We start from the raw sequence: 27141 nt of genomic DNA on the forward strand, positions 1-27141 counted from the left end.
AGGTTGTCCAACAATGAATGCCATGATGATGCAGAGGGAGATTTTGACCTCGTTTCCAGGGGTGACTGCCAGTCTGAAAGTTACTGTGACGATGATCAACAGCCAATCTACCAGGACAGCAGGGCGTCACCCAGGAAATGGTTTTTACCCTCACCTCAAGGTGAACTGATACTTTTTTGTTTTTGTCACTACACCTGTGAAATTTAATAAAGGATCATTTTACTTGTTGTTTGCAAGAAATTTCTCAAGTCAGATGTTTATTAGCTGATTCAGGCAAATTGATCTCACATCTGTGAACTATGCAGAACTTACTCATTTGTACCATTCATTTTGAATCAGTACTGTCATTGCATGGTACACTACTGTATGTAAATTATTGTTAAACGGCTAGAGTGTCATCTAGCTAGGTTCATAGAGAAATTACCTTGTTGTTGAAAGAAAAGAACTTTTTTTTTTACTCATCCAATATAACATGAATTGATGAGAACTGTTGTAAATTAATGGATAACAGAATAAGAGTCTGACTGATGTAGGATTTTAAAAATAGATTAAAAAAAAATATTTGGTGAGTAAAATTTGAATATATAGAGGCTAAAAATGATTTTCTTTAGGGCACAAAAAACATGAACAGATTTGAATAACATTTATTATTTTTGGTGACTTATCACTCCTTATTAAAGAAAAGGATTTTTATTTAAAAATAAATTTCATTTACAACTCCCTGTAGATTATTCACTTATGTTCTGCACGACTCTGCTCAGATTAGCACGTTGTTGTGTTTTGTGTTCCATACAGATGTGTCGCTAGATGTGTCCTCTGTTGGACAAAAAATGCAACATCAACTCTCTTAACATGATTGAAGGATGTTTTTCATGTTTTTTTTCTTTATTTTTTCTTTTTTTAATGTTCCCTTATCGGCTGTTATATAGGCCGAAACATATATACTTACAAATAGCTAATATTACTCGCTAATATTGGTGAACTGGCACGGAATCATTAATAATAATTCACTTTTTTTTTTGTAGTTCCAGTGGCACATTGTGTTAAACTTATGAAAGTTTATTGTGTTAACAGTTTTATGTTATATGTTAGCACAGATAAGAACTGTGTTATTTTTTTTAAAGGACTAATAAACTTGGCTAACTGACTGAAGGACTCCACATGGGAAGAAGCATAAAAATCTACAAAAATATTCACTACTGCCTTCAAGCACAAAAACACTCTCCATCAGATAATATTTGTTTAGCTGCTAGCTGATAACCGTTGTGATAGCCAGAGATGTACTTGATGTACTTCTCTGCTAGTGCACTGACGCATATCACTGCTCTCACGCTCTGTTTAAAGCAATGCAGGTGCGCACTGGTTTATCAAATCTTGAGGTTTTTTGTTTGTTTTTTTGTTTAATTAGATTTTCATACCCTAGAAAATAGCCTTCTTTCCTTAAGATAAGAATACCAGCTCATACGTCACACAGTCAGGAAGGCAGAGCAGAACAGTTAACTGGAATCTGTTGCGCTGATGAGCATAGAAAGCACCTATTAATGGTCATTTAGCAGTTTGATAAGATAAGATAACCTTTATTAGTCCCACACGTGGGAAATTTGTTTTGTCACAGCAGGAAGTGGACAGTGCAAGTTATGAAGCAAAAATTAGAATACAATAAGAATAAATACAGTACACAACTGTACAGAATAGAATAAAATAAAATACTATATACAGTAGAATAAAATAGAATAAAATATACAATAAGATAAAAATAGAATACAAATGCTATATACAACTGAGTAAAAATACAACAATGCCAGAAAAGATTATTGCACTTAGTGTTATTGCACATGTGTGGATGTGTGTGTTTGATCAGTCTGACAGCAGTGGGGAGGAAAGACCTGCGAAATCTCTCCGTCCCACACCGTGGGTGCCGCAGTCTCCCACTGAAGGAGCTGCCCAGTGCTGTCACAGTCTGCTGCACGGGGTGGGAGATGTTGTCCAACAGGGATGATAAGCATAAAAGAAAACAACATGTCATTGCAATAATTGCAGTTGTCTATAAATGTCTGTGGATTTATGATGAATGATTGCATTAATCACTACTGTTTTCTGTGTCCTCTCAGCCTCCAACAGACCAACATTCAACTTTGAGTGTCTTCGGAGAAGAAATAGTGGAGACGGTGCTCCTCCTCCTCCATCATGCACAGCTCTTCCACTACACCTGATGCAGCAGCATGTACCTGCACCTTTTTGGGGCATTAATATTGTGATGATGAAGGAATGGCACCTCTAAGGACTGTTGTTTTTTTACGTTTTGTTTTTTATCTCGGCTCTCAATCACTCACAGGTGATGGCGGTGGCCGGTCTCGACGCAAGCAAAATTCACCGTCTTTCTCCCACAAGGTCCATGCGTTCGTGGGCCACACCTCCTGCCTCCCCAGTTAGCCGTGACTTCTCGCCCAGTTACACGCCCCTTATACAGGTCTCATTATTGAGTTGTTCTTGGCAACCCCCCCACCCCCCCACCCCCACCAAACTACTGTTTGGGCCATTATATGGATACACCATAATAACATGGGAATGGTTGGTGATATTAAAGTCCTGTTTGTGGCACATTAGTATATGTGAGGGGGCAAACTCCTCAAGATGGGTGGTGACCATGGTGGCCATTTAGAAGTCTTGGATACAACTTTTGTTTTTTCAATAGGAAGAGGGCCATGTGACACATCAAACTTATTGGTAATGTCACAAGAAAAACAATGCTGTGCTCGGTTTCAGCGTAACTTTATTCTTTCATGAGTTATTTACACGTTTCTGACCACTTATAAAATGTGTTCAATGTGCTGTCCATTGTGTTGGATTGTCAATGCAACCCTCTTCTCCCACTCTTCACACACTGATAGCAACACCGCAGGAGAAATGCCAACCATTCCCATGTTATTACAGTGTATCCATATAAATGGCCCACCCTGTATATATCTATATATCTATATCTATCTATATATCTATATCTATCTATATATATATATATCTATATCTATCTATATATCTATATATATCTATATCTATATATATATATATATATATATATATATATATATATAAATATGTTTGTGTGTATAGGTGGATTGGCGCAGTCCTGGCAGTGTGGCCAGCATCCCTGGAGCAGTGAAGAGGAGTTCATGGTACACAGATAGTCAGGATGGCCCTCCCAGCCAAAGCCATTCTCCGTCACGTCTGCATTTACCCGCAGAGTGCTGCTCGCACTGCCTGCAAAAGAGAGGCAGTGCCAACAGTCTGGTGGAAGCTGTGAGTACATAACAAATGCTCTGTTGTTGTTACCGTGCATTTTTTTAATCCATAGACCCTCACAAAGTAGGATAAGAGATCTGGTGATATTTCATTTATACACTGCTCGAAAAAGTTGAAAGTAAAACTTTTTAATCAAAGTGTAGCATCAAGCCAAGTCAACATACAGGATATTGATCTGGTCAGTTAAATAGCATAAGGGGTTTTTCATCAGTTTCAGCTGCTTTGGTGTTTTATAGGTGAAGACCACTGACATTTTTCCCTCCTCATCTTTTTACTTTTGCCTTTAGCTAGGCTCAGTGTCACTACTGTTATTATGAGGTGATACCTGGACCCTACAGAGGTTGCAAAGGTAGTCCAGCTCCTCCAGGGTGGCACATTGAAACGTGCCAATGCCATAAGAATTACTGTGTGTTCGAGCAGTCTCGACAGCGTGGAGGAGATAAGGCTGTAGAAGGTCCTTAACCCATCATCAGAACGGGTATCTGCTCCTTTGTGCAAGGAGGTACAGGATGAGTACTGCCTTAGCTACAAAATGACCTTCAGCAGGCCACTGGTTTGAATGTCTCTGACCAAACAATCATTAATAGACTTCATGAGGGTGGCCTGAAAGCACAATGTCTTCTAGTGGGCCCTGTGCTCACTGCTTGGCATTTGCCATAGAATACCAGAATTGGCAGGTCCACCAGTGGCACCGTGTGCTTTTCACGGATGAGAGGAGGTAACTCTGAGCACATGTGATGGATGTGAAAGGGTCTGGAGAAGCCGTGGAGAATAATATGCTGCCTGTAACATCGTTCTGTAACATCCTTGGACCCACTGTCAGACCCTACACTGGTGCAGTGGGTACTGGGCTTCTCCTGGCGCAAAACAATATCCGGCTTCATGAGGTGAGAGTATGTTTGCAGCTCCTGCACTCTACACTCGCCTGAGTTAATTCAAATATAACACTTGGGACATCATGTTTTGGTCCGTCCGATTCAGGTAGCGTGAATCTCAGACTCTCCAGGAGCTCAGTGATGTCCGGATCAGATCTGGGTGGAGATTCCAAAGGACACCATTCACGTCTCAATAGGATGTTTTCAGGCATGCATACAAGCAGATGGGGGCCAAACAAACTACTGAGTACCATTTTAAGTGACTACAATAAAACTGGACCATTGGACCATTTTTTCACTTTGAATTTCAGGGTGTCTTTGAATTTTGTTCTCTGTAGTACACTGTTAAAAAAAACATCCTAAAACAACGGTAATATTCCGGCAGCTGGGGCGCCAAAATACGACCGTGAAATAACAGAAAATAACTGTCCCATAAAAATACGGTTATTTTCAGTAATGAAAATACAATTAGTTGCGCTAATTTGACATGGGATCTCGCCTTTTTCAAGTGCCGCTAAACATTAAATCAGGAGCATGTTAATGTGATTAAACAATGAAATCATCTATAAATAGGAAAAAAAACCATCTTAAAAAAACGGTAATATTCTGGCAGCTGGGGTGCCAAAAATACGACCGTAAAATAACAGAAAATAACTGTCCCATAAAAATACGGTTATTTTCAGTAATGAAAATAGAGTTTGTTGCGCTAATTTGACATGGGATTCTGCCTTTTCCAAGTGCTTTTAGACATTAAATTAGGAACATTTTTACGCGATCAAACAATGAAATTACCTATAAACAAGGTCACTGAATGTGGAAATATGAATCATAATACGTAAATGTACAGAAATATACAGTTAACAGTTGGTTTAAGTAATAATTGATTGCATGCCCTGGGACAGACTGACAGAGGCGAGGCTGCCATATCGCACCATCGGCCCCTTTGGCCATCACTAGTAGGCGGTAGGTGAAGAGTCTTAACCACGGACACAACGACAGAGAGTGTCCGAGCCGGGGCGCGAACCGGCAATCTTTTACTATATGGCCAGAGGGTGCCTCTCAGCAGCTGCAGGACTGTTTTGACAGGACTAACTGGGATATCTTTGAACATCAGGACTTGGAAATGTTCACAGACGGTGTCCTCTGCTATATAAAACACTGCATAGACACTGTTACAGCAGTCAAACGGATCCGGGCTTATCCCAACCAAAAGCCCTGGATGACCCGGGAGGTCAGGCAGCTGCTGAAGGAGAGGAACATTGCGTTCAGGTCTGGCAACAGGGATTACTACACCACAGCCCGATCCAACCTGAAGAGAGGCATCAGAGAGGCAAAGGGGGACTATAGGAGGAGGATCGAGGACCATTTGAAGAGTAATACCAGCCGGCAGGTGTGGCAAGGCATCCAGCACCTAACCAACTATAAGATCAATCTCGGAGCTGCGGACGGTGACCTGGAGCTGGCAGAGGAGCTGAATATCTTCTTTGCCCGCTTTGAGACCAGGGTACCGGAGGTATTGGAGCCACAGCAGCAACACGCCACCCATAGCAGCACCACCCTCACCCTGGAAGAGCACGAGGTGAGGCGCATGCTGCAGGCTGTTAACCCGAGGAAGGCGGCGGGTCCTGATGGTGTGCCAGGTCGAATATTGAGGGATTGTGCAGGACAGCTGGCTGGGATCTTCACCAGGATTTTCAACAAATCCCTCGCACAGGCGACTGTCCCACTCTGCCTGAAGTCCTCCACCATAGTCCCCTTGCCTAAGAAGCCCCACATCACCGGCCTGAATGACTACAGACCGGTGGCACTCACCCCAGTGGTAATGAAATGCTTTGAGAAGCTGGTCCGCAGACACATCACAGCAGCCCTGCCCCGCAGCCTGGATCCACACCAGTTTGCCTACAGAGCAAACCGATCCACGGAAGACGCTGTAGCCACAGCACTCCATGCTGCATTAACTCACCTGGAAGAGCATGGTAGCTATGTGCGGATGCTCTTCGTGGATTACTGCTCAGCTTTTAACACCATCCTTCCACACAAACTGGTGGCCAAGCTACAAGACCTGGGGCTTCCATACAGCACCTGCATGTGGATCAATAGCTTCCTCTCGGGCCGTAGACAGAGAGTCAGAGTTGGCCATCACACATCCTCAGCCCTGAGTCTCAGCACTGGCTCACCCCAGGGCTGTGTGCTCAGTCCACTGCTCTACTCTCTCTACACACACGACTGCACTCCTCGCCACCACAGCAACATCTTTGTGAAATTTGCAGATGACACCACAGTGGTGGGGCTCATTTCCAAGGGAGACGAGTCTACGTACAGAGACGAGGTGGAGCAGCTGACGTCATGGTGTAAGGCCAATAACCTCCTCCTCAACACTTCAAAAACCAAAGAACTCATAATAGACTTCAGAAGGAAAAAGGCAGAGATCCAACCACTATTCATAAATGGGGACTGTGTAGAAAGGGTGGCAAGCTTCCGCTTCCTGGGAGTCAATATAGAGGAGAACCTTTCCTGGAGTGTGAACACCTCCGAGCTGCTGAAAAAGGCCCAACAGAGACTGTACTTCCTGAGAATTCTCAGGAGGAATAACATCACACAGAGACTGCTGTTGTCCTTCTACAGAGCCACCATTGAGAGTGTTCTAACTTACTGCATATGCATCTGGTACACTAGCTGCACAGGGGCTCAGAGGAAAGCACTCCAAGGGATCATTAACACCGCCCAAAAGATCACTGGCTGCCCTCTCCCCACACTGGAAGTTCTACACAACACCCACTGTTTTAAAAAGGCCCAAAACATCATAAAAGACACCTCACATCCTGGCCACTCCCTGTTCGAACTGTTGCCCTCAGGCAGACGGTACAGGGCAATCAGAGCAAGGACTAATAGACTCAAACACAGCTGTTATCCAACTGCAATAACACATCTGAATACTACAAAAAAATGTCCATCACGCCACTCTTGTGTTAATCTATGCACGGTCTGAAGCATGTGTGTGGGAATGTATGTGAATGTTTTACTGTTATATCTTATTAGTATTTTAAGTATTCTATCTATTTTATTTATTGAATTTTATTGTTTTATTTATATTTTGATATTGCTAGGGATGATGCAATGATCGGGGACCATTCTTAATTTCGTTGTTCTCATGACAATGACAATAAAGTTTCTGATTCTGATTCTGATTCTGATCACAAGGCGAGCTGCCAACTCTTGAGCCACGAACGGCCTAACTAGCAACGATAATAATACTTATGTGATGTAACACAAGCTTATAGGGATCATGTTATATACTTTTCCATAGCATTACATTTGAATTCAACAGTTCAATCTTTCAAATAACGGACAGATATTTGTGAAATCATGATACATTTGTGAATGTATTTTAACAATCTAAATATGCATATGTACAGACAGATACATTTAATAATCATGACAATTATGTTGTATTACATTACAGTGATTTAACGTTAATTTACATTCAAAATGTGAAGTCAAAGTCTATTTACGTAACTTTAATGATATTCTAGAAGAACAGAACATTACTGTAAAATGCACAGTAAAATACCTTCATATTAGGGTTTTTTCCTACGGTCGCAGCCATACCCGCGACCTTGTTGTTAGTTCACATTCATTGGCCGATGCTTAGCATCATGTTATTTATATTAATTGCAATTCCTACCTCCACATTTCTTTTTCAAAATATATAATTAGCACAGCGTGTCCGTGCAGTGTTTTACATTGTGGCATGCAGAGAAATCTTAACAAAAAAGCTCACAGAGAGAGATTGAGCTTGTTATTGAACCCCAAGCTGGTAAGGGGAGCTCCTTATTAAAACACTTGCGGTGCTACAATATGCCTCAAGGTTCAACAACAGCACAACAGAAGTCACTCATGGTACAGCACTCTCTCTACAAAACAACAGCTGTCAGTGACGCTGCACCACGGCGTAAACACAACATTCAAGATAACAGTTTAAAGTAACGTAACCATAAACAATAAAACAAGAACATCTAAACAGCAGCACATGTCCCAAGGAATGATGGGAGACATTTCTGGATGTATTTTTACGATCTAAATATGCATATGTACAACAAAATATATTTAACAAACAAGTAAATTGTGTTTTATTACATTTACAGTGATGTTATGTTATTTTACATTTGACCTGTCAGATCACAGTCTACTTATGTAAATGTAGTGATATTCTAGGAAAACAGTACACATCATTTTCACTTGCATCAAGATATAGACTGATTACACAGTCTATATCAGTATAGATATGCAGCATGGTGTTTTCCCCATTGGGGTTGGACATGTTTTCAAAGTGTCCCCTAAATGTTTTTGAGCAGTTTTCTTTCTTGAAGTTTTCATTCTTGAACTTCTTGTTCTGACTCATTTGTGATGTACACCTCAACTTTTCCACTATGTCAAAATGAAAAACATTTTCATAATTACCTTTATTAAAAACAAGTATGGCTGCATGTCCAGGCAGCTAACTCAAGTTGGGAAGCGTGATGAGCAATGCTTCTGTCAGTGAAGCATTCATTTTACAAGTCAACAGGATGTTGCAGAGGTCATCTATTGGCAGCTAAATGAATACTATCTGTAAGACCCAGAATGTGTGGTTCTTGATCTTGCTGAAGATCACTTTTTCCACTTCATGGTTTCAGCTTTAATTATCTCCTGACTGCTCTCCACAGGTGCTGATTTCTGAAGGTTTGGGGAAATACGCCAGGGACCCTAAATTTGTGTCAGCAACTAAACATGAGATTGCAGACGCCTGCGAGATGACCATTGATGAAATGGAGAGTGCCGCCAGTAACCTGCTGAATGGGACCATGGGTAATGGCAACACAGGGAGGAAAGAGAGTGTTGGCTCGGATTCGCATGCCAGTGCAAATATTAGGGACCACAGCATCCGTGACTACAGCGATGAGGAACCATATGTGGCTGTGAAATGTGAGGAGGACCTAACAGATGAGATGATGTGCATCACCTCACTATAACAGCAGCTCACACTGGGATATATTTAGGATTTTTTCAATTGAATTTTTACTACTGCTCTACGGTGAGGGGACACCTCTATTCAAGTGCATCATGCAATAATGAAAATGTGTAAAACACAGATGGATAAGAGAGCAAAGTGCCTTGTTTTCTCTTAAGAAATGATGAAGAAATGGTTGGGTTTCTGGAAAATTTAGCAAACCAGAGGGAATCAAATCTGTCTGCCAACCAGTCTGCCATCTAGTGAGAATTCAAACCTCTAAATTGGGTTTTTCTTTATTGTTACACTGGTTTCTTACAGCAGGAAAAACTCAAATGTAGGTTTTCTAACACAGATTTTAGGAATCAGCTTCAGTTCAAGGTGATAATGGGTCGGCCCAGCTGCATTGTTCTAAAATAAATCTAAACTGTTTACTCGATATATAAAGAGCCAAAAAAACAAAAAGTGTTCCACCGTTTCAATCATTTTTAGATTGCAGTGCATGATTTTGTTTTTCCCAAAGAAGCTGATTTTGTTAAAACAATTTTAGAAAAATATCCAAAGCATTCAACTAACTTACGTTCCAGTTTAGATGTCTGAAAAAAAAAAACCCACCAGCGCCAGGTCAGCGTATGGTTGTCCAGTCATTCCAAGCTTCCCTGTATTTCGTTGCCAGATCCATGTATATAAATAATGTGTGATTTTAAACCTTTTATTGGTCATGTTAGCAAACACTGGTTGTTCGCATTACATTATTACCTTCGTGACTCGATTTAGAGTAAAAAAAACTAAAACAAAAAACTTGACAGAAACAGTTTTTTTCTTAGTAGTCTTGATCACTTAAACTTCTCTGGGTTCACAGTTCAGGATTTCAGGGCTAAGCTTGGCTATGTCTCTGTTTTTGACTTGAAAAGGAAATCACATATCAGTAAGAAAAATAACATGTCTTTGTCCTCAGGCATATCCTCCTTCTTCATGTAATCGCGGACACATTCTCTTAAGTCCTCCCTTTAAACTAACAGCAGTGCTACATTCAAGGAGTTTGATCAAGCTACACACCCTAAAAATAAAGGAATATTAGGATGCTGTGTGTCACTCGCTGCTGTGTGTCACTCACTGCCCTTGATGATCCTTAACTTTGAAGACTGAGTTTTCTTTGTTAAGCCCTTTACTCAGATATGCAATGATGGACTACTATGAATCACTATTCCCCCTGAATCACTCTGAGATCAGCAACAGTAGATAATCTCTGAGGTTTCTGTGTGATGTGGCTCAATAGTGAATGAGACCCAGACTACTCATGTTTTAAAAATAATTACTCACTGACAGGATGAAGTTATCTTTGGCAGTTCTTGAAGGTGAAACAAAAATAAAAGCAAAGACCACCAGAGTTTCTTTGTGCCACAGATGACACATCAAGTAAACCATTTATTTCCTCCACTGCTGCAAAACTCTTTGTTTTTGCAATGGAATGAATAAGACCATACAGGTCTCTACATAATGGGCGACTATTTACTGGATTGCCTGACAATATACTATGTCAGTATATTTGCTATTGTAATGAAATGACTGCTGTTGCCTTTTATCTGTTGGAGTTGTTTTTGTCAAGACAAAGAGCACAACTTGGGGGAAATCGTAGTAAAGCGTTTCTGCACCACTAATGGGTGTTTGTCTCCCACTGCCAACTATAAAGCCTTCAGATTAATTTAAACAAAAAACAACATACCAAGTGATGGATAGGCAATCTTTCTTTTTTTCTTACTCTAAATACTGCTGTAAGGGCAATTTGTTCTGTACAATCAAAGGGCTCCTATAAAACCAAAACAAGGGAATGCTTGGTTACATTGTAACCCTGGTTCTCTGAGTGTAGAGACTCTCTCTCCACTCAACTACATATTTCATTTATGAGTTGGAGAGAGAGTCTGGACAGAATAGAGAACACTCGTCCATACTCAGATGCGTCAAATGTTTTTTGTTACCAAAATTACTGAGGTTTATTTATTTATCTATTGTGACTAAAAGTTGACTAAAGGGTCTAAATCCGGTGCCGGTGTTTGCTATTGGACATTCTGATGATGTAGATATACAGATGTACAGATGTATAAGCAGGATACAAGCTGCTATCTGGACTATCGTTCAGATGGACTGCAAATGCACTCTTTCCTCTTCACTCTAGAAGAGCCTCATACAGGTTTAAGTGGCCAATACAGCTGATAAATGAGACATATGCATTTTTTTAACTGCAAGTAAATTGTTTTTAATGTAGACTTTGAAAAAAATCTTATTACCTCTGTAACTCTCCGGGCCTGTTGGTTAACATGTCAGGGAAACTCTGGTAACGCTGCATTTGCACAAAAGTAGTAATCGGAAACATTTATGTGTGATTTTTTTTTTCTTTATTGGCAGCGATCGTCATTGGTTGTCCAAAAGTCCATAGTAATGAATGATGAACCACCAAATCTTTAGTAAAAAACAGTGTTTGTACCCAACATTACAAAGATTAAAGAGAAGTACCAGATTCAACACTGGTCTGATTTCCAAGAAGCCATAAAAAGTCTGAGGTAAACATGCTGGCTTCTATGTGAGACTTTTGTTTTTTATTGAAAACCACCCAACTCCACTCCCCAAGGCATTCAGCTATGCTTTGAATCACTTACGACAGCTTCTTGACCGGAAGCCACCTGCTTAGGAATATAATCTGTCAAAAGTGCACGACTCCAGACAGTTCAGATTTACCCTGTGTCTCACATGCGAGAAACTTGAAACAACAACAGTCACGTGGAGATTATTACTAGTGCAACTACCCAAATGATTTATCATATGAGATAAAATGACAAGGACTGCAAAGCTTTGTTGTGCAACGCAGCTTTATTTTTTTGTACTGTTCCACTGCTTTACAGATGTCTATAAAGTGACAATGATGTATAAAATCTGTACAGCATTTGTAAAAAGTACGCGATTAACTTGAAGATCTCTGCTTTCTATCCAGTTGTATGAAAATTTAAAAAAAGCAAACAAGAATAGCTCTATCTCTACTTTGTAGCATGAGTACTAGTACCTTATAAGTTTTGTACCAATAAAAAGAGAAGCCCTTTTTTGCATACTTGAAGTTTTGCCTGGAATGACAATGAACCTGCTGATTTTTTGTAACGAACACTGAATAAAGGCACAAGAACAAGGTCAGGAGGCTTTGTTTAGTGTCAGCACAGAAAAACAACAGAAAGCCTTTGACGGTGTTCACAGTAAGTTTCCCTTCATAATGACAGATGATTTAAACATTCACATCATGTTAGACAATACTGCATTATAATGTAAACCATAAATTCTTTATGATATAGTGCAAAGCTTAATAAGACATACTTATAATTTATGTTAGTGCTTTCATTATAGCTGCTAATACACACTGATTATTCGCTCAAAGTCTAAAATCTCAGCACCGGTGTGTGTCAGTTCAAACTGGACCAAACTCAAACACACTGTAGCCATGTGCAACATATACATGAATTAATACAAATCAAATGTAATCGTGATCTCATAGGCAACAATGATATTACAGTTACATTAAAAACATAGTTTTAAAAAATTCACAACACAATCAGAAAAAAGCTGCTTATAAAAAGTGACACTGAAGATTTTTAGTTTCAAAGTTCTTAGTGCGTGTAAACATAGTGTTAAAACATTTTGCATTAATTACTGTTTATACTAAACAGCTTTCAGGCTGACAGCGGTGCAAAAGCTGTGAGTTATGTAGCTCGAGGATGCAAATTTGGCACATAGCATAAATCAAACAAATCAACTGAGGTGAGTTTTACAGATGCATTGACAGCATTTAGGAGGTCTGTTCCTTTAACTGTCTGTTAAATCTAGAGACGCGTGCATTGGTAGTGTAATCGCTACAAGTCTGATTATAATAATTTCTTTTCCAAGCTTGAATCAGGGTTTGGTCCAGTTTATATTACCACTTCACTTAAGTCTTTTTGGTAAATAATGTATGATCCTTCCCCACAGTTGTCACTAAACAAGTCTGTTTAGTGACAAGATTTTATCTGTTGAACCTGCAAGTTTTCAGGAAGGAAGAGGATTGTCACAGCGAAAGGCTGCCAACCTCTGATCTGGTCTGAGCAGACAGGAGCGAGCTGCTGAGGCCAGTTATTCTACAGTCTACAGTTTGCTCCAGCTGCTGACTGCAGCTCTCAACCACATTAGATGACGGCTGATAAGACAATTGTTTTCTGAAAAGCAGTGCCGTGGAAACAGATTTTCATCAGAAGCTCATATCCTTGAAATATTCAAGTTTCTTTAGTTTTTTAAAGCTGTTTTGCAATTTTTTAATGTGATGCTGGACACTAGTTTGTAATCTTGGGTAATTACTTCATGTTTAAGACATACATTTCACAGCATTTTTACTGAAATTCATGATGAGGCAGGCTGGTAAATTGTTTGCTAAGCGAGAAGCCACATATTAGACACATTTCCTGTCATAACCACAGTGATTTTGCTGTACTGTTCCACCCCAATGGCAGCGTGAGACAGATGTGAAGTGTTTATGGTCCTAAATATGTGTGTTAGGCCAGGAATGTTCCCATGGTAATAATTCACAATATCAGCTCAGAGTTAAATTGATAAGCTCCTAATCGAACATACAGCTTGTGATTTACTGCTATTTTTGCCTAATAACTGACTCTATTGAGGGATTTTTCTAACTCACAGATAAGCTGTACACCTCTCTCTTTATCTCTGTGTGTCAAGTGTTGGAGGCTGGTACACAGGAACCCCCGATTCAACGAGTGCAGGGCGACCTCTGATAATATCAGCAGTCTTCTCTGCCATCATGATGGTTGGAGCATTCAGGTTTCCACTGACAATGCTGGGCATGATCGAGGCGTCGATCACACGAAGCTTCTCCAGGCCCAGAACGCGTGCGTTTGAGTCAACCACCGCCATCGGGTCAGAGGGCGAGCCCATCTTGCATGTGCAGGATGGATGGTAGGCAGTGTCTGCCTTTTGGCGGACAAAAGCATCAATGTCTGCGTCGGATTGGACCTGAGGACCAGGCAGGGCTTCAGGACCACGAAAGGGGTCAAAGGCCTTCTGGGCGAAAATCTCTCTGGAGAGTTTGACACACTGCCTGAACTCCCACACGTCAATATCTGAGAGGAGGAGAGGGAATCAAAACCAGGAAAAGCTTATATAAGAACGTGCCAGAGCAACTTTGTTGTAACTCAAAAGTCTGCAAGCTGCTGAGGTAAAAGTTGATGCAGAGGGACTTCAATACTGCAACAATAACTACAAACATGTCAAAATACTGTCATTGTTCAAAAATAGATTTTATAGATTTTTTTTAAGGGGGAAATTTAAAGGAAATATCAAATACATCCAGACCTGTGGTGAGATAGTTTGGCTGAATGATTGGGTGGTCCAGGGGGTTGGTGCTCTTCAGCTTCAGCCAGCCTGTACTGGTGCTCCTCATTGGTCCAACATGAACCTACAACAACAGCATGAGTAAAACTGTCACTGCTAACCGAGCTAACTAAAACAGCACAGCTGAATTTCATTAATCCTAGTTTGTAAACCCAAGCTTTTTACATGATAAAGGCTTTTTAGCTTTTTAAGTTATTTTGTCCAAGAGAAAACCTCAAAACACTAAATTCTAGGGATGTTCCTTATTTCTTACTCGAATAACTGTGGAAAAAACGTAGACTAACCAACTAGTCTAAAACTATGGAACACTCAAATATTAAGTTTAAATTGACAAACGTTTGGTGGAAAATGTCAAAAACAAATAAGAGAGGCGTCTAAATCATTTATGACATTCTTAAATAGCGAATCAAGCTGTGTGGCACCTCGCATTGTGCATTATCAACACTACACGTTACACTCCAGACAGTGAAGGAGAAAAACACCTAAACTAAACCGATGTTATATATGATATGAAAACATGTAACTATAACAGATGTTTATGTATAACTAAAATACGACAAGTTAACATCTGGAAAATGAATAAATTGTGACTGTAAAGTTTGGCACGTTGCTCTTTGAAAATTCATGACACCTACTAAAGTAAAAGTTCTAAAAATTTAAAATAATAAAAACAATAAATCATCCGCCCATTTTCTTCTGCTTATCTGAAGTCGGGTGAGCGGGACAGCAGCAGGGAAGCCCAAACCTCCCTCTCGCCACCTCCTCCTCCGGGGGAAACATCAAGTCTTTCCCAGGCCAGCCTATAAACGTAATATCTCCAGGATGCCCTGGAGTGCACCAGAGCCTTCTCCCGGAAGGACATGCATGGTTGGAACACCTTACCCAGGAGGTGACGGCCTTGGCCATCTATTTTCGATATGGAGGAGTCGTGGCTCTACTCTGAACCACTCTCAATTGACTGAACTGCTCACCCTGTCACTAAGGCAGAACTCATCTTTCAGAGAAAGCTCATCAGTGTTAACAAAAATATGAAGCGTAGATTAACAGATTTATGGCATTTCTCAATGACGAAGCGCCATCTCGTGCCAGATGGCTACATAACATTTAGTACACAATAATTTACCGGCATTGGGCATGAATTAAAATTTGAACAGAGTGAACAACTTAAGTCTGGTACCGACTAGTAACTAGTACTAGTAGTAGTAGACTTGTAGCTGTGCACATCCCTAGTAAAAACACCATCATAAGTGCTCATTTTTGATGTGGAAAAACTGAGGCCACTGTCATCTTTCAAATGAGGAAAAAAACTGATGCAACTTGAGATGTGGGCCTTTTCTAGGGAGCAGGTTTAGCTAACACATCTGAGTTCATAAACCCTGAGATGAGCTGAAATTCCAATTCTAATTTACAGATGTATGACACTATTAATTAAAGTAAAAAGAAATAAACGGCTGCGCCTTTTGCACCGTTTAAGTAGAAGACAAAGAAAAAGAAAGAGCGAGTGATTTCGTTTCAGGTGCACTTCTCTGGAAAAGAGGCTATAAATAAGGGTGAAAGGTTCCCCGCATAGAATTTCCTGGAAAACTCATGGGGCTGTTTTTTTTTTTTCCATGGAACATATGCACGCCTGTAAATACTCCTCTGCAAGACTGGGCATATTCTATGTGCTGCAATTCATGATTTGGGCTGTTTACTTGACTTCTTGTTTCTACACATGTTTATAGAAGGCTTCAAAAAACATAAGCATGCCCACTGCACCAGCATTAAGAAGTCACGGTTTTGCAAAAACAAGCTTTACTCACCTGGTAAGCCTCTATTTTGGGGGTGACTCGTCCGTGGTCAATGACTTGTGAGGGCAGAAAGTGAAATTGGATGTCGGGGTGTGCTACTTTGGGACGACTACGAATAAATCCCCCGCTTTCCATGTGGGCTGTTGCTCCATAACCTTGTGGGAGATTGATGTGGTTAGTGAAATGATTGTACTCTTTATTAGACAGGCATGTCTATTTACAAGAAATGCCACTGGGGTGATGTGATTGATGAGCTTTTTTTCTGGTAGTGAAAGTTCTTTCGACTATCTTAGCTGACTTTCTCCAACAACCAGGAACCAGACTGTAAATGTAATTTACCAGGATCACCAATAAAACACCTCATGTCACATTTCCTATGAGTCACCATTGTTAAAACTGTGAGAGATTCTTCTATATACTGTGTCAATGCCAGCTGTAGTTTAGAAAGAGGCAGTGCTGCAGGCTGATACATTCCTTACACGCTGTGTACCCAGTGAAAATAGTTTAATATTTAACATCTGCACAATAATTGTGTATAATCATTAATATAGCTGAAACCTGAATGAAAGTTAAAGGGTTTATATTAACTCTGGTTTCTTTTCAATTATATTTTCTGATGAACAAGCATTTTAGATGAGTGAAATGGCAGTTTGGAGACATCTTCATCTAAAAGTGATGCAAGGACAGAAACTCTCGCTAATTCTATAAAACATTTGGGAGATTGTCCCGTTATAAATGTGCAGGTGACTCGGTTACCAGTAAACATGGTGAGCCACTCGAGGCCTATCTTGACCATGTGGAAAGGTTTCTGGGCTTTGTACAGGGTGATGGGCTGAGTACACTGCTGCTGGACATACAGCTCCAAGTGATCCTGCAGGTTATTACCGACACCTGAGAGAGGAGGAAGGCAAAGTGGTCTGACAGTAAGCACCGAAGAGATGATCGTCTGAAGTCACACAAGCATCAGTTGGAAAACTTTCTAATTTTTGTAGTTCTTTAAGTTAGAAGTAGGCTACAAGGACGTTCTTCACATACGCAACACACCTGGTAAGTGTTGAATCACAGGGATGCCGAGCTGTTTCAAGTCATCTGCATTTCCAATCCCAGATAGCATGAGAAGCTGAGGGGAATTGATGGCTCCTCCGCTGACTATCACTTCTTTTTCTGCAAACACCTGAACAGACAATAGAAAAATCGCTGTAAAGGGCCAAATTCAGGATATAAAACATAATTCAGTGTTTCAATTAATTTCATTTTATGATCCATTAGTTAATCTTCTAACATCTATCCTCCTTGCCTTTTTCTTTTGTCCATTTTGAATGTATTCCACCCCCACAGCACGGTTGCCATCAAACAGGATTTTAGTGGTCAGACATCGCACCTCCGCCTTCAGATTGGGTCGACCCAGGGCTGGTCTCAGGTAAGCACTGGCAGTGCTCCACCTCTTCCCTTGATAGATTTAGACAGTGAAAGTATGTAAAGATTAGATCAAGAATTAAACAGTACTGAAACGTATTTGACCAGTAACATGGTTTCTCTTCTGCGGCCTCAGGAATTATTCCATATGACGTACGACAGTAAATACTTTCTTAATGGGCCTAAGTTTCAGATTTTTTTAGAGTTGGTTAAGTAGTTCTATGAACACACAGTGACATGTGCTCAGAGGTTGAAAAACACATTGTGGTCAACGACAAACACACATTTTTCATCCAAGAAATTAAGCCCTTCCTTTTTTAAAGGCCACACATCTGAAAGCATATTGATTTGCTCTCCTGACATTTAGACTGTAGTATTGATATTTTAACCTTTGGAGCTAAATCAGACTGTGATCAGACGTCTAATTCTGCCACTTGAAAACATTTCACCAGAAAAGGTTTGTGGCACTTTACCTGTAACTAACCCTATTAATTATCTATCAATTCTGTAGCATTTAGCATTTAGAACCTTTATAAATGGTCATGTCCATCCAGCCCACGCCTTCCTGTTGGTATCCATTCATGTCATCAGTGAATGGATATCCTGCCTGTCGCCCCGCCTCAATAAAAGCCTTATGAAGGGGATGGTTGGTTTTCCCTCTGGACACCTGAAGAGGTCCGCTGCCGCCTCGGTATCTACAATATAGAGCAAAAACATAAAGATAACATTAAAAAAAGAGAGACAGAGAGAGCTGTTTCAATTGTTTTCATAGGAAGTAATGTAGTGTAGGCATGCAAACAATATTAATAATTCTCTTTTCTTTACTGTTGGATATGCAATCCAATAACTGAGAAGGTTTTCCATAATTGCTACACTTAAATTTAAGTGTTCTTCTATGTTTCTGTACCATATTATCAAACACAGTGATTATACTACTTCCTTTACAGGTCATTTCAACATTTCAGTTTTACTCTAACAGCCATCGTCATCATTCAGATCTAGACAACAAAGGTTCTCAGTTAAGCATGCCAAAGTCCTTCCTCCACAAAGTCATCCTGTAAATACTTGGGTAAAGTCTTTGTAGTCTCCCGGTGTTTGTTTTTGGTACATTTCCTGTGGTTTTCACCTTGTCACTGTGGTTGTACTGAACAGTTTCCAACGAATTTCTTCTCATAAGCAGTCTCATCAATCTCATTCAGAGTTCGCTGACATTTATTTCATTGTTTGCTATTTATGAAATGACACGTTATATTGTATCAAATATATCCCACAGTGCCTCAAATTTCTGTTTGCACATAATAGTTTTAAACTGTAAAGTGCTTTTGAGCTGTGACCTTTTTTGACTGATGTATTTCCTGGTTTCTCACATTCTTAGAAATTAGAGACAGCCAGTCTAGATATGCGTGATGCTCGGTGTAGGTGCGTTCTGCAAAAGAATTCAATGCAGTGCTGTGCATTTATGCACAAGGAAAAAACTGTCTTGTTACATATTTGAGATTTTAAAGCCTAGGTGAGCGGGACAGAGAAAACAGCACTGCCACGCAAGTGAAAAATGCTGTGATCATACATAAAAAGATACTGGAAAAGCAGTGGTAAAAATGCCCAGTATATATTTGTATTAGTTACCTGTTTTCTCCCAGCTCATGACACTGAGCTTTCCTAAAATAAGGCAGACAATGCTCATAATCCCAGCCATCTGCGCCCTCTCTTTGCCAGCGGTTATAATCTTCAGCGTGCCCGCGGATGTACACCATTGCATTGAGTGAAGAGGACCCTCCCCAGACGCGGCCCCTCGGCCAGTACATTACCCGATTGTCCATGTTGGCTTGAGGTAAAGTGTGGTAGAACCAGTTATACCTGAGCAAAAATGAAATGAGATAGCAACAAGTCAGACTATTATAAGTTAATAACAGTTTATACAATGTTATTATTACTGGTATCAGAATGCTGGGCTATTAATGTTAGGCCAATACTGTACTGTTTTTGCACGTGTAAAAGCGATGTAATATTGTAATGCCATTTCATTGTTCACATTTAAACAACTGAGATGTAGGTTAAAGGTCAAAGGTCTGCTTGCTACACACTGAGCTAATTTAGAAACCCTTTAGCGTGTAATATTAAATGTCATACAGTAAGGCAAATGTCTGTTTTTATAAATCTGAACAAAAACATTTAATGACTCGAATAACAAAACAGATCAATCAAAGTACTTGTCATCGCAGAGGTTGTAGATCAGGGCAGCTGGCATGTGGATTTTCCATGAGAGTCGCAAGCTGCCTAACCACCTGTCCTTAGGGCCAGCCTCGAGCAGCAGCGCAGACTCCTGGGCGTCTTCTGTGAGGCGGTTAGCGAGGACGCAACCAGCGGACCCCGCTCCAATAATGACATAACTGTAAGATGGTGTTTTCTGATCGGCTGTAGGTGACGATGCAGAGTTCCACTGAGAAGATGAGACAGTGAAGCATCTGTAATGGCTGGAGAAGGATGAGCTGGGGGAAGAGGGGGGACCCATCTTTCTGGTCTTGGGGACAAAGCGGCATTCGGGCACACTGGTAAAGAAGCACCTGCAGTCCCTTATAAATCTTCCCTGTCTCCAAGTCACAGCCCTTTGGGCTCCAGTTAGGCTCCGTGTGGTCAAACACAACATCCTGTTTTCCTTATTCAAACACATATTTGAAAACAAATCAGAAGGGGGTGAGCTTGGAAATGTCTAAAACTGAAACTCTGATGAAAAGAATGAAATTTGTAGTATGTGTCTGCATTTCTGCACAACTCTCTTAAATATTGTGATTCTATATAAGAGAGAGGCTGTAAGGTGATATAGCAATGAGCATGATGTCCACATCACATCACTTCATTCTGTCAGCAAGGAAGACTCGATGTCCACTACAAGGGACTGAAGATAAAAATAAATAAATAACTATTCTGTTATTCAGCAGGTAACATGTTTCTTTCATCCACAGCACAAGTTAACTAAAGGCCGAAGGATAAAATATCTGTCTCTCTCTATTGGCCTTGAAAAGACTAAATACTTATTCATCTAATATGACTTATGCCACTCCTTTTCTTTGAAATGCCCAACTGATAGTTGTGAAACTGACAGCAGTTAAATTAATAACTAGGGACAACTAGACACTCAGTACATAGGTTAACTTGACTTGCATCAAGTGCAGCATGTTAAAAGTTAAACTCTAATTCTCTGTCACATCAGAAGTCCTGTGTTTCTACAGCAGTAAGGCCTTCTGCTGCCTGACTTTGTTATTCAGTCTGATAAAAGTCATAAAAAAACGAATTTTGTTCACAGGAAAAGCACAACTGTTGTTTGTGGCTGAGCGCACATGAATTTAGTTCAACAGACCTGGAATTGCACCGTGTGTTTCTGGTGAATGTGTGGTCTGAGGACTGTTTCGTGTTGTTTCTCGAGAAAACAATGTGCAGTTTTCCCAATCGGACCGAGGCAGAGAGTGATATCTAGGTCACGGCAGTCATATCAGTAAACCAAGAGTCACAAATGTCAGCAAGTATTGACTAACAAAGTAACCGCTGTCTAGCAGTCTCTACGCCTTTGCTAATGTCCAAACTCTACTTTTAAGTCATTCTGATTGAAACTTTGAGATGAAAACTCAGTTTCGCAACCGCTAACTTACCAGCATCTAAGTCCATACATCTAGTTACATTAGTTGATACATTTCTGCTTTAATATAATTCATTTTTTAAAAAAAAAAATAGCGTCGAAATGTTACATTTAAATGATTTAGAGACCTGGCGATGGTCGTAGCGGGGCTGCTTATAATCTCTATGGTTGTTTAGGTCTACCGCTAACGAGTGGTCAGAGCTCACAGTCGTCGTCTGGACCTTAAACAGCACACAAGGACACGGAAAATACTCAGTATAACTTCACACATGCGACACTTAATTGGACCTGATCCGGTGCTGGAATAGTTTAATGAGAAAAGAGGACGTGAAGCAGCAGACCTACCTCTCAACAGGCAACAAGTAAAACGGTCAGCGCGGTGGGCGGGGCTTATCGTATTGAAATAACGGAATTCAGAGCGTCAGCACTACAGTGCTCCTGTAGGTAGTTAAACAGTTACTCGGCTTTATGATCGTTTATTTCTGTAACTTTTACTGGTGTTTTATTATGTGGGGAGTCACGCTGTTTTTTCTGTTTTGTGTCGCCGCCCAGGTGACATCACATAACATTGTAAGTGACCTACATTTTTTTAAGTAATCCTTTATTATTTAGTATTTATTTATTTTAATTCAAACTTCAAAGGGATCTTACATTTATTTGTGCTGTTGCTTTTCAGGAGGTGAAATGTGAAGAATATCATGGTAAGCCTATTTCATGTTTATTAGCGCTAGATGGAAACTATAATCTGCCAATATGTTATGTTTAAACTATTTCAGGTCGACTATGAGCACCTTTGTGTTCCAAAGTAATCTGGTTCTTGCCAGGTTCTAAAATGTGTTAAATACTCCCTCAGATGAACAGCAACGCGTAGAATATAAAGATCTTTGTCAAGATATAGAGTACAGTGAAATTCGGTTTGGCTGTCTCTTAAGATTAAAAACAATATATAAATAGAATTAATAAAAAATAAGTAAGTAAAGATACAAAATAGCCTGGCTGCACCAGCAGAGGCGAAAAACAACAGCACTGTACATCATTTTACAATTAAAATGCCCTCAGCCCAGACTGTGTTTGTATCTGAGTATTTCTGTGCCATGTTTACAGTCAAGTGTGTAGAGAGGTGGAAGCCACTGCTCCAGGACATAAACTCTTCCCGAGTCTGTTACTTCTTGTTTTTATTCTTCTGAACCGTTTGACAGATGGCAGCTGTGCAAACCCAGAATATTCTGGATGTGTACTCTTGTAGAAGTTCAGTAGCTTGAGATATTACACAGTGTCATTATTTAGTTAACAAAAACTACGGTAAGATGCAGATGGAGTGTGTGAAAGCACACCTCAAGACTTAATTACTTTGGCACTCGTAGACTGCAGACTATGACTTCATCAATCTCTCACGCTGTGGAGGATCATTGTTGAGAAATTTTGTTATGCTCTTTGTGAAGGCATTGCTTCATTTCATTGAGGTTTGTGGGGCTTGATGAAACTTCCACTCCTAAAAGATGTTAACTGTCTTTCCACGTGTGAATAATATTCCTCACTCTAGATTGATTATATGTTAACAGCCTTATATCTCATCCCAGACTGATGGTCATCAGAATGTCCTTTGTCTCCTTGGAGGTGTATTAGCCTTCAGATTTGTAACAAATTTCTCTGAGTATTGCATGGTTTGTTTGATGAATCTGCTGGGGTATTTATTAACTGCAAGTTGGGGCATGTAGAATCTGAAATGTAGCTCCAGGGCTGTTTGCGGTTTCTGTGAACATTGCAGATTACAACTTTTGTATTAACACACATCTGAACTTCCCAGACCAGCAAACTCACAAAACTTTGTGATCATTAGCAAATCGGGTGGATTTGATTAGCAGAAACTGGCTGCTGCTTTTCACTTTTAATCCCTTTGGAAGCAGTAAGGGTGTTTTTCACACACTGCTTTTGCTTTTTGATATGTTTTTGTTAAATAAGTATGTCATGTGTTGTTCATGTGAGGTTGTATTATTTTAAGATCTATTAACAGCCAGCAGATTATTTTTAATATTTGCTGATATGTTAATACGTTATAATTTAAAGAGGGTGAACTTTCTTTTTTCCAATTGACTCTAAAGCTACTAGTGGTCATATTTTTACTACTTTTCTACACTTTAAAAAAAAAAAAAATTCATCACTGACAGACACATGAAAGGAAAATCACAATAACAAATGCATATGAAGTAAGAATTTAAGATAAAAAAAATGCATTACATATTTTGTGAGTTATCAAATATGGGAATAGCCATGCTTATTTGAGATCTTCAGATTTCATTATACTCTGTTTGTTTTTATCTTTTTTGCAACAAAAACTGTTACAGAAGCTGCAAAATATATTTCAGCTGCCAAATCAACACTGACCATCTCTTTAAATATCCGAAAACACAATCCGTCTGCGGGGACAGTGAGCACCGCTGTTGTTTCTCATTTCAGGTTTTCCCCCAGGACACGAGACCTTGGTTCCATCTCTAGTGGCAGGCTTGAAATTGAAGATGGTGCCAGTAGGCGAAAGAGTCATGCTCAACATAAGCTGGGCGATCAGCATTGATGGTTGGAGACCACATTTTGTGTGTTTTTTATATAGCACTTGGGACTGCTGATGTTATGACAGATTTAATGTTGCCATTTACTAAACAATCATACATCTGCAGAGTAGACAGTAGGTCTTTGTTGCACATGTTTTATTTGCTGATGGTGGTGAAACATTAAGGACATTGAGATGATATCCAGCAAAAGATGTTGAAGATTTTTCCTTTTCTTTCATGCATTTTATACAGTGTGTATTTAGTGTGTCAGGATCCTTGGCATGGACACTCACTGGTTAATATCTAAAGGCAGACTAATTTATTTCAGTCTGTTATTTTCTCTCTGCAGCTAGTACTAAATATTTGACAGCCACTCGCATCAGAACTGAAAGACAAGACTACCATTGTAATTACAACCCATCTTTGGCCAGTGCAAGCTTGGATCAATTAGAAAAGGTATCAGTCTTAACCTTAGTAGTACTGATCATATCTTTTGGTCCTATTTCCTACATAGGGAAAAAGGTCTGTGATGCTGTTAATTGTTTTTTCCCCTTTTTTCTTTTTGTTCTGAAACCTAGATATGGTTTCATTATGCTGTAAATCCCACCTATGGCTACAATGAAATACAAGTTGCAAATCTCCCTTTCCCTCCACCGGTGGATGGCAATTTAGTTTATCTGACGAAATGTATTTATATTCCTAAAACACCAAAAAGTAAGTGTTTTTTTTTTTTCTTTTTTCTTTTTTTCAAAATAAATTTTTGTAAAACCTATTACAGCCAAAACTTTTGACGGGCGCAATATACTTAGGAGATATAAATGGTAAAACTATTAACATTTTCTCTGTTTTATAGCAACGGTTACACCAACTTCTCCTTATGTAACTACAGGTGAGCAATACTGTTCAGTATAGTTCAGCTAATAATTTCAGTGAGTCTGCAAAGATAAGTACATATAGAAAATCCCAGTCTCCCAGTACTGCAAGGGAATATATCAAACCACATGCATGAAGTGCACTGTATGATTTTAAATACTTACTACACCAATTTACAATGCATGTGATGACTAATCTATCTTTTCTAATTATTTACTCCAGTTAAGGTCACTACTGGGCTAACTACTCCAGGTACGAGTCACAATTTCTTAAAGCACCTGTACTGAATCAATAAAATCTGAATAAATGTGTTTCCTCTGTATATGCCCGCTTTTGCAGCTCCGAGAGTAATCGTCAGATTTGCCATCATCTTTACCGGAGGAGTGGTCATCCTCATTATCCTGAGTTCATTCTGCATAATGTGTAAATATAAACATTTTGGGGTTTTTTTTTGGAATATGCACCTGAATTATTAATGATGAATAGGAAAAATATATGCTCAACAAAACGCACGTTTACTTTGTGTGTGCACAACGTGATTTACTTGAATGCTGAATTGTATTTAGCAAAAAGGCTCCCTGCTACAGGATGACCTTACCTGCAAGCCTTTTGAGCTATGTTTGGAGTCACTTGGAAATAAATGCTTTAAACATCTTACCTTAAAATGCTTTCCAAAGCACAGAAACTCTGCTTCACCATCCTAGATTTAAAAGTTGTGTTCAAGAAGTAGTCAAAGCTGGGGATTCCCCTTCTAGACACAGTATAATCAGAATCAGAATCAGAATCAGAATACTTTATTGATCCCTGGGGGAAATTATTTTTTGTTACAGTGCTCCATTTTAAACCAACATTAAGACAAGACAGACAATACACTAACTAAGAATAGTACAATATATACATATATATACATACATACATACATACATAAGTCACTCATAAATAAATAGTTGGAAAAGAAACATGTGTAGTTGTAGCAGCAAACAGTGTGTTAAGTGGATGCGTTGTACAGGGAGATGGCCACAGGCAGGAATGATTTCCTGTGTCGTTCAGTGGTGCTTTTCGGTAATCTCAGTCTCTCACTGAACGTAACGTTTAACACTGCTGGCTGGTGCTGAAGCTGACTAACTCTCCTTTCCATTGTTTTCTTATTACCCAGATAAAAATAGGACTGTTAAAGCTGGCAAATTACTGGACTACCAGAACATTCCTGTGGTGCCTCCTCATGTGCTTTTGGTGTACCCTGCTGTAAATTCAGCATTCCAGCGTGCTGTTGTGGCACTTGCAGAGTTCCTGCAGTTGCATGGCGGCTGCAAGGTTGCAATTGACATTTGGCAGCAAGAAAAGATTGCACAGAAGGGGCCGATGCGCTGGCTGGCTGAGGAAGCTAAGTCTGCAAACCAAGTCCTTATTGTCAGTCCACAGGTACAGTCTATATGAAATCATCATTCTTAGTCATTGTCATATTTATTGATATGTGTTCAATATCACACGATTACCTGGACTCTTGCATCTTTAAGTCAAGAAACAAAATAAGGATGTGATAGAACTTATAGGTGCAGTATGTCTAAATGTCTAAATATACTACTGTGTTGTATTAAAATCATTTCTCGCTCTCTTCAAAGCCCAGCCACTGTCCTCCTGACCCCAGCATGTCAGAATCCTCCATCCCAGCTGCAGCTCATGACCTTTACCCTCTGATTCTTAACATGGTGGCAAGCAACGCAAAGAACCCCAGTGAGCTGTCCAAGTTCTGGGTGGTGCAGCTGGGTGAGCAGAAGGACAAGAGTTCTTGTATGTTGCCCCTGGAACTGAGGGTCTGCAAAACTTTTTGTCTGATGAAGGATTTGAAAAAACTTTACAAGGGTCTTCACACTTGCGAGCAGATTGACAAGAAGATAATAAGTCTGATTTGTAAACGGGGTGTTTCCTACAGTGAGAACAGCACATTGACATTGAGGGAAAGTGTAGAAACACTAAGGGGGCATCAGGTTAACATTTCCAAAGAAGTCACCATTAAATTCTGTGATCACCACAATTTGAATATTAGTCATGATAATGTTTTGACTGCTTGATCAAGATGGGTCTGAACAGGTGCTGATGATTTTACTAATGATACTGTTTGCAGAATGTCTTCATGTGTTTGTTTGTGTAAATATGATGAAAGCATATATTTGGAACTGCACCTAAATGTTTAATACGCACAAAGAAAGCCATCTGTGTCCACTGCACCACTGGCTTTCTACAGTGCAGTCCTGAGATCCAGGCACATTTAGTCCCCACTCTGGTCTCGCCT

The 27141-nt window shown here is 39.8% G+C and overlaps 3 protein-coding genes across 14 annotated transcripts in view; 2 read left to right on the forward strand and 1 right to left on the reverse strand.

Annotated features, from left to right (window-relative positions):
• The window catches only part of cacna1db (calcium channel, voltage-dependent, L type, alpha 1D subunit, b), a 92266-nt gene extending 79923 nt beyond the window's left edge, over positions 1-12343 (forward strand). For all 8 annotated transcript variants that reach the window (XM_082519627.1, XM_082519628.1, XM_082519630.1 and 5 more), the window contains 5 exons: positions 3-160; positions 2112-2224; positions 2336-2470; positions 3112-3297; positions 8882-12343. In XM_082519627.1, the coding sequence (XP_082375753.1) occupies positions 3-160; positions 2112-2224; positions 2336-2470; positions 3112-3297; positions 8882-9187 (898 nt within the window). In that variant the 3' untranslated portion in view covers positions 9188-12343. The remainder of the gene's footprint in view (positions 1-2; positions 161-2111; positions 2225-2335; positions 2471-3111; positions 3298-8881) is intronic.
• Positions 12344-13207: 864 nt separating this feature from the next.
• Positions 13208-21816, reverse strand: chdh (choline dehydrogenase). Of its 3 annotated transcripts, none has more exons than XM_082519636.1 (10): positions 21772-21816; positions 20003-20448; positions 19419-19649; positions 18321-18487; positions 17674-17825; positions 17421-17550; positions 17133-17267; positions 16389-16531; positions 14548-14650; positions 13208-14315 (listed from the first exon to the last, which is right to left on the reverse strand). In XM_082519636.1, exons 2-10 carry the CDS (start codon positions 20437-20439, stop codon positions 13897-13899), a joined length of 1917 nt encoding a protein of 638 aa, XP_082375762.1. In that variant the 5' UTR covers positions 20440-20448; positions 21772-21816; the 3' UTR covers positions 13208-13896. The 3 variants fall into 3 exon arrangements, with proteins under 3 accessions (XP_082375762.1, XP_082375763.1, XP_082375761.1); XM_082519637.1 differs by lacking the exon at positions 21772-21816 and adding an exon at positions 21555-21742; XM_082519635.1 differs by lacking the exon at positions 21772-21816 and adding an exon at positions 21440-21460.
• il17rb (interleukin 17 receptor B) lies at positions 21789-27058 on the forward strand. Of its 3 annotated transcripts, none has more exons than XM_082519641.1 (11): positions 21789-21866; positions 21979-21996; positions 22103-22127; positions 23884-24000; positions 24325-24431; positions 24554-24689; positions 24829-24864; positions 25071-25100; positions 25188-25271; positions 26005-26270; positions 26471-27058. In XM_082519641.1, exons 4-11 carry the CDS (start codon positions 23943-23945, stop codon positions 26918-26920), a joined length of 1167 nt encoding a protein of 388 aa, XP_082375767.1. In that variant the 5' UTR covers positions 21789-21866; positions 21979-21996; positions 22103-22127; positions 23884-23942; the 3' UTR covers positions 26921-27058. The 3 variants fall into 3 exon arrangements, with proteins under 3 accessions (XP_082375767.1, XP_082375768.1, XP_082375766.1); XM_082519642.1 differs by having other exon boundaries at positions 21792-21870; XM_082519640.1 differs by lacking the exon at positions 21789-21866 and having other exon boundaries at positions 21876-21996.
• Positions 27059-27141: the final 83 nt, after the last annotated feature.

This window comes from Aulonocara stuartgranti, assembly GCF_965226115.1.
Source record: "Aulonocara stuartgranti genome assembly, chromosome: 20".
Classification (NCBI taxonomy): domain Eukaryota; kingdom Metazoa; phylum Chordata; class Actinopteri; order Cichliformes; family Cichlidae; genus Aulonocara; species Aulonocara stuartgranti.

Excerpts from the sequence above, each read along its gene's own strand:
- chdh (XM_082519635.1), bottom strand. Across the intron at positions 19,650-20,002 it reads TACAACCTCTGCGATGACAA|GTATAACTGGTTCTACCACA; the intron begins GTACTTTGATTG and ends ATTTTTGCTCAG. Across the intron at positions 16,532-17,132 it reads GTGGCTCACCATGTTTACTG|GTTATGGAGCAACAGCCCAC; the intron begins GTAACCGAGTCA and ends ATCTCCCACAAG.
- il17rb (XM_082519640.1), top strand. The coding sequence starts at position 21,895 with ATGATCGTTTATTTCTGTAACTTTTACTGGTGTTTTATTATGTGGGGA. Across the intron at positions 24,690-24,828 it reads TATTCCTAAAACACCAAAAA|CAACGGTTACACCAACTTCT; the intron begins GTAAGTGTTTTT and ends TCTGTTTTATAG. Across the intron at positions 24,865-25,070 it reads TTCTCCTTATGTAACTACAG|TTAAGGTCACTACTGGGCTA; the intron begins GTGAGCAATACT and ends TATTTACTCCAG.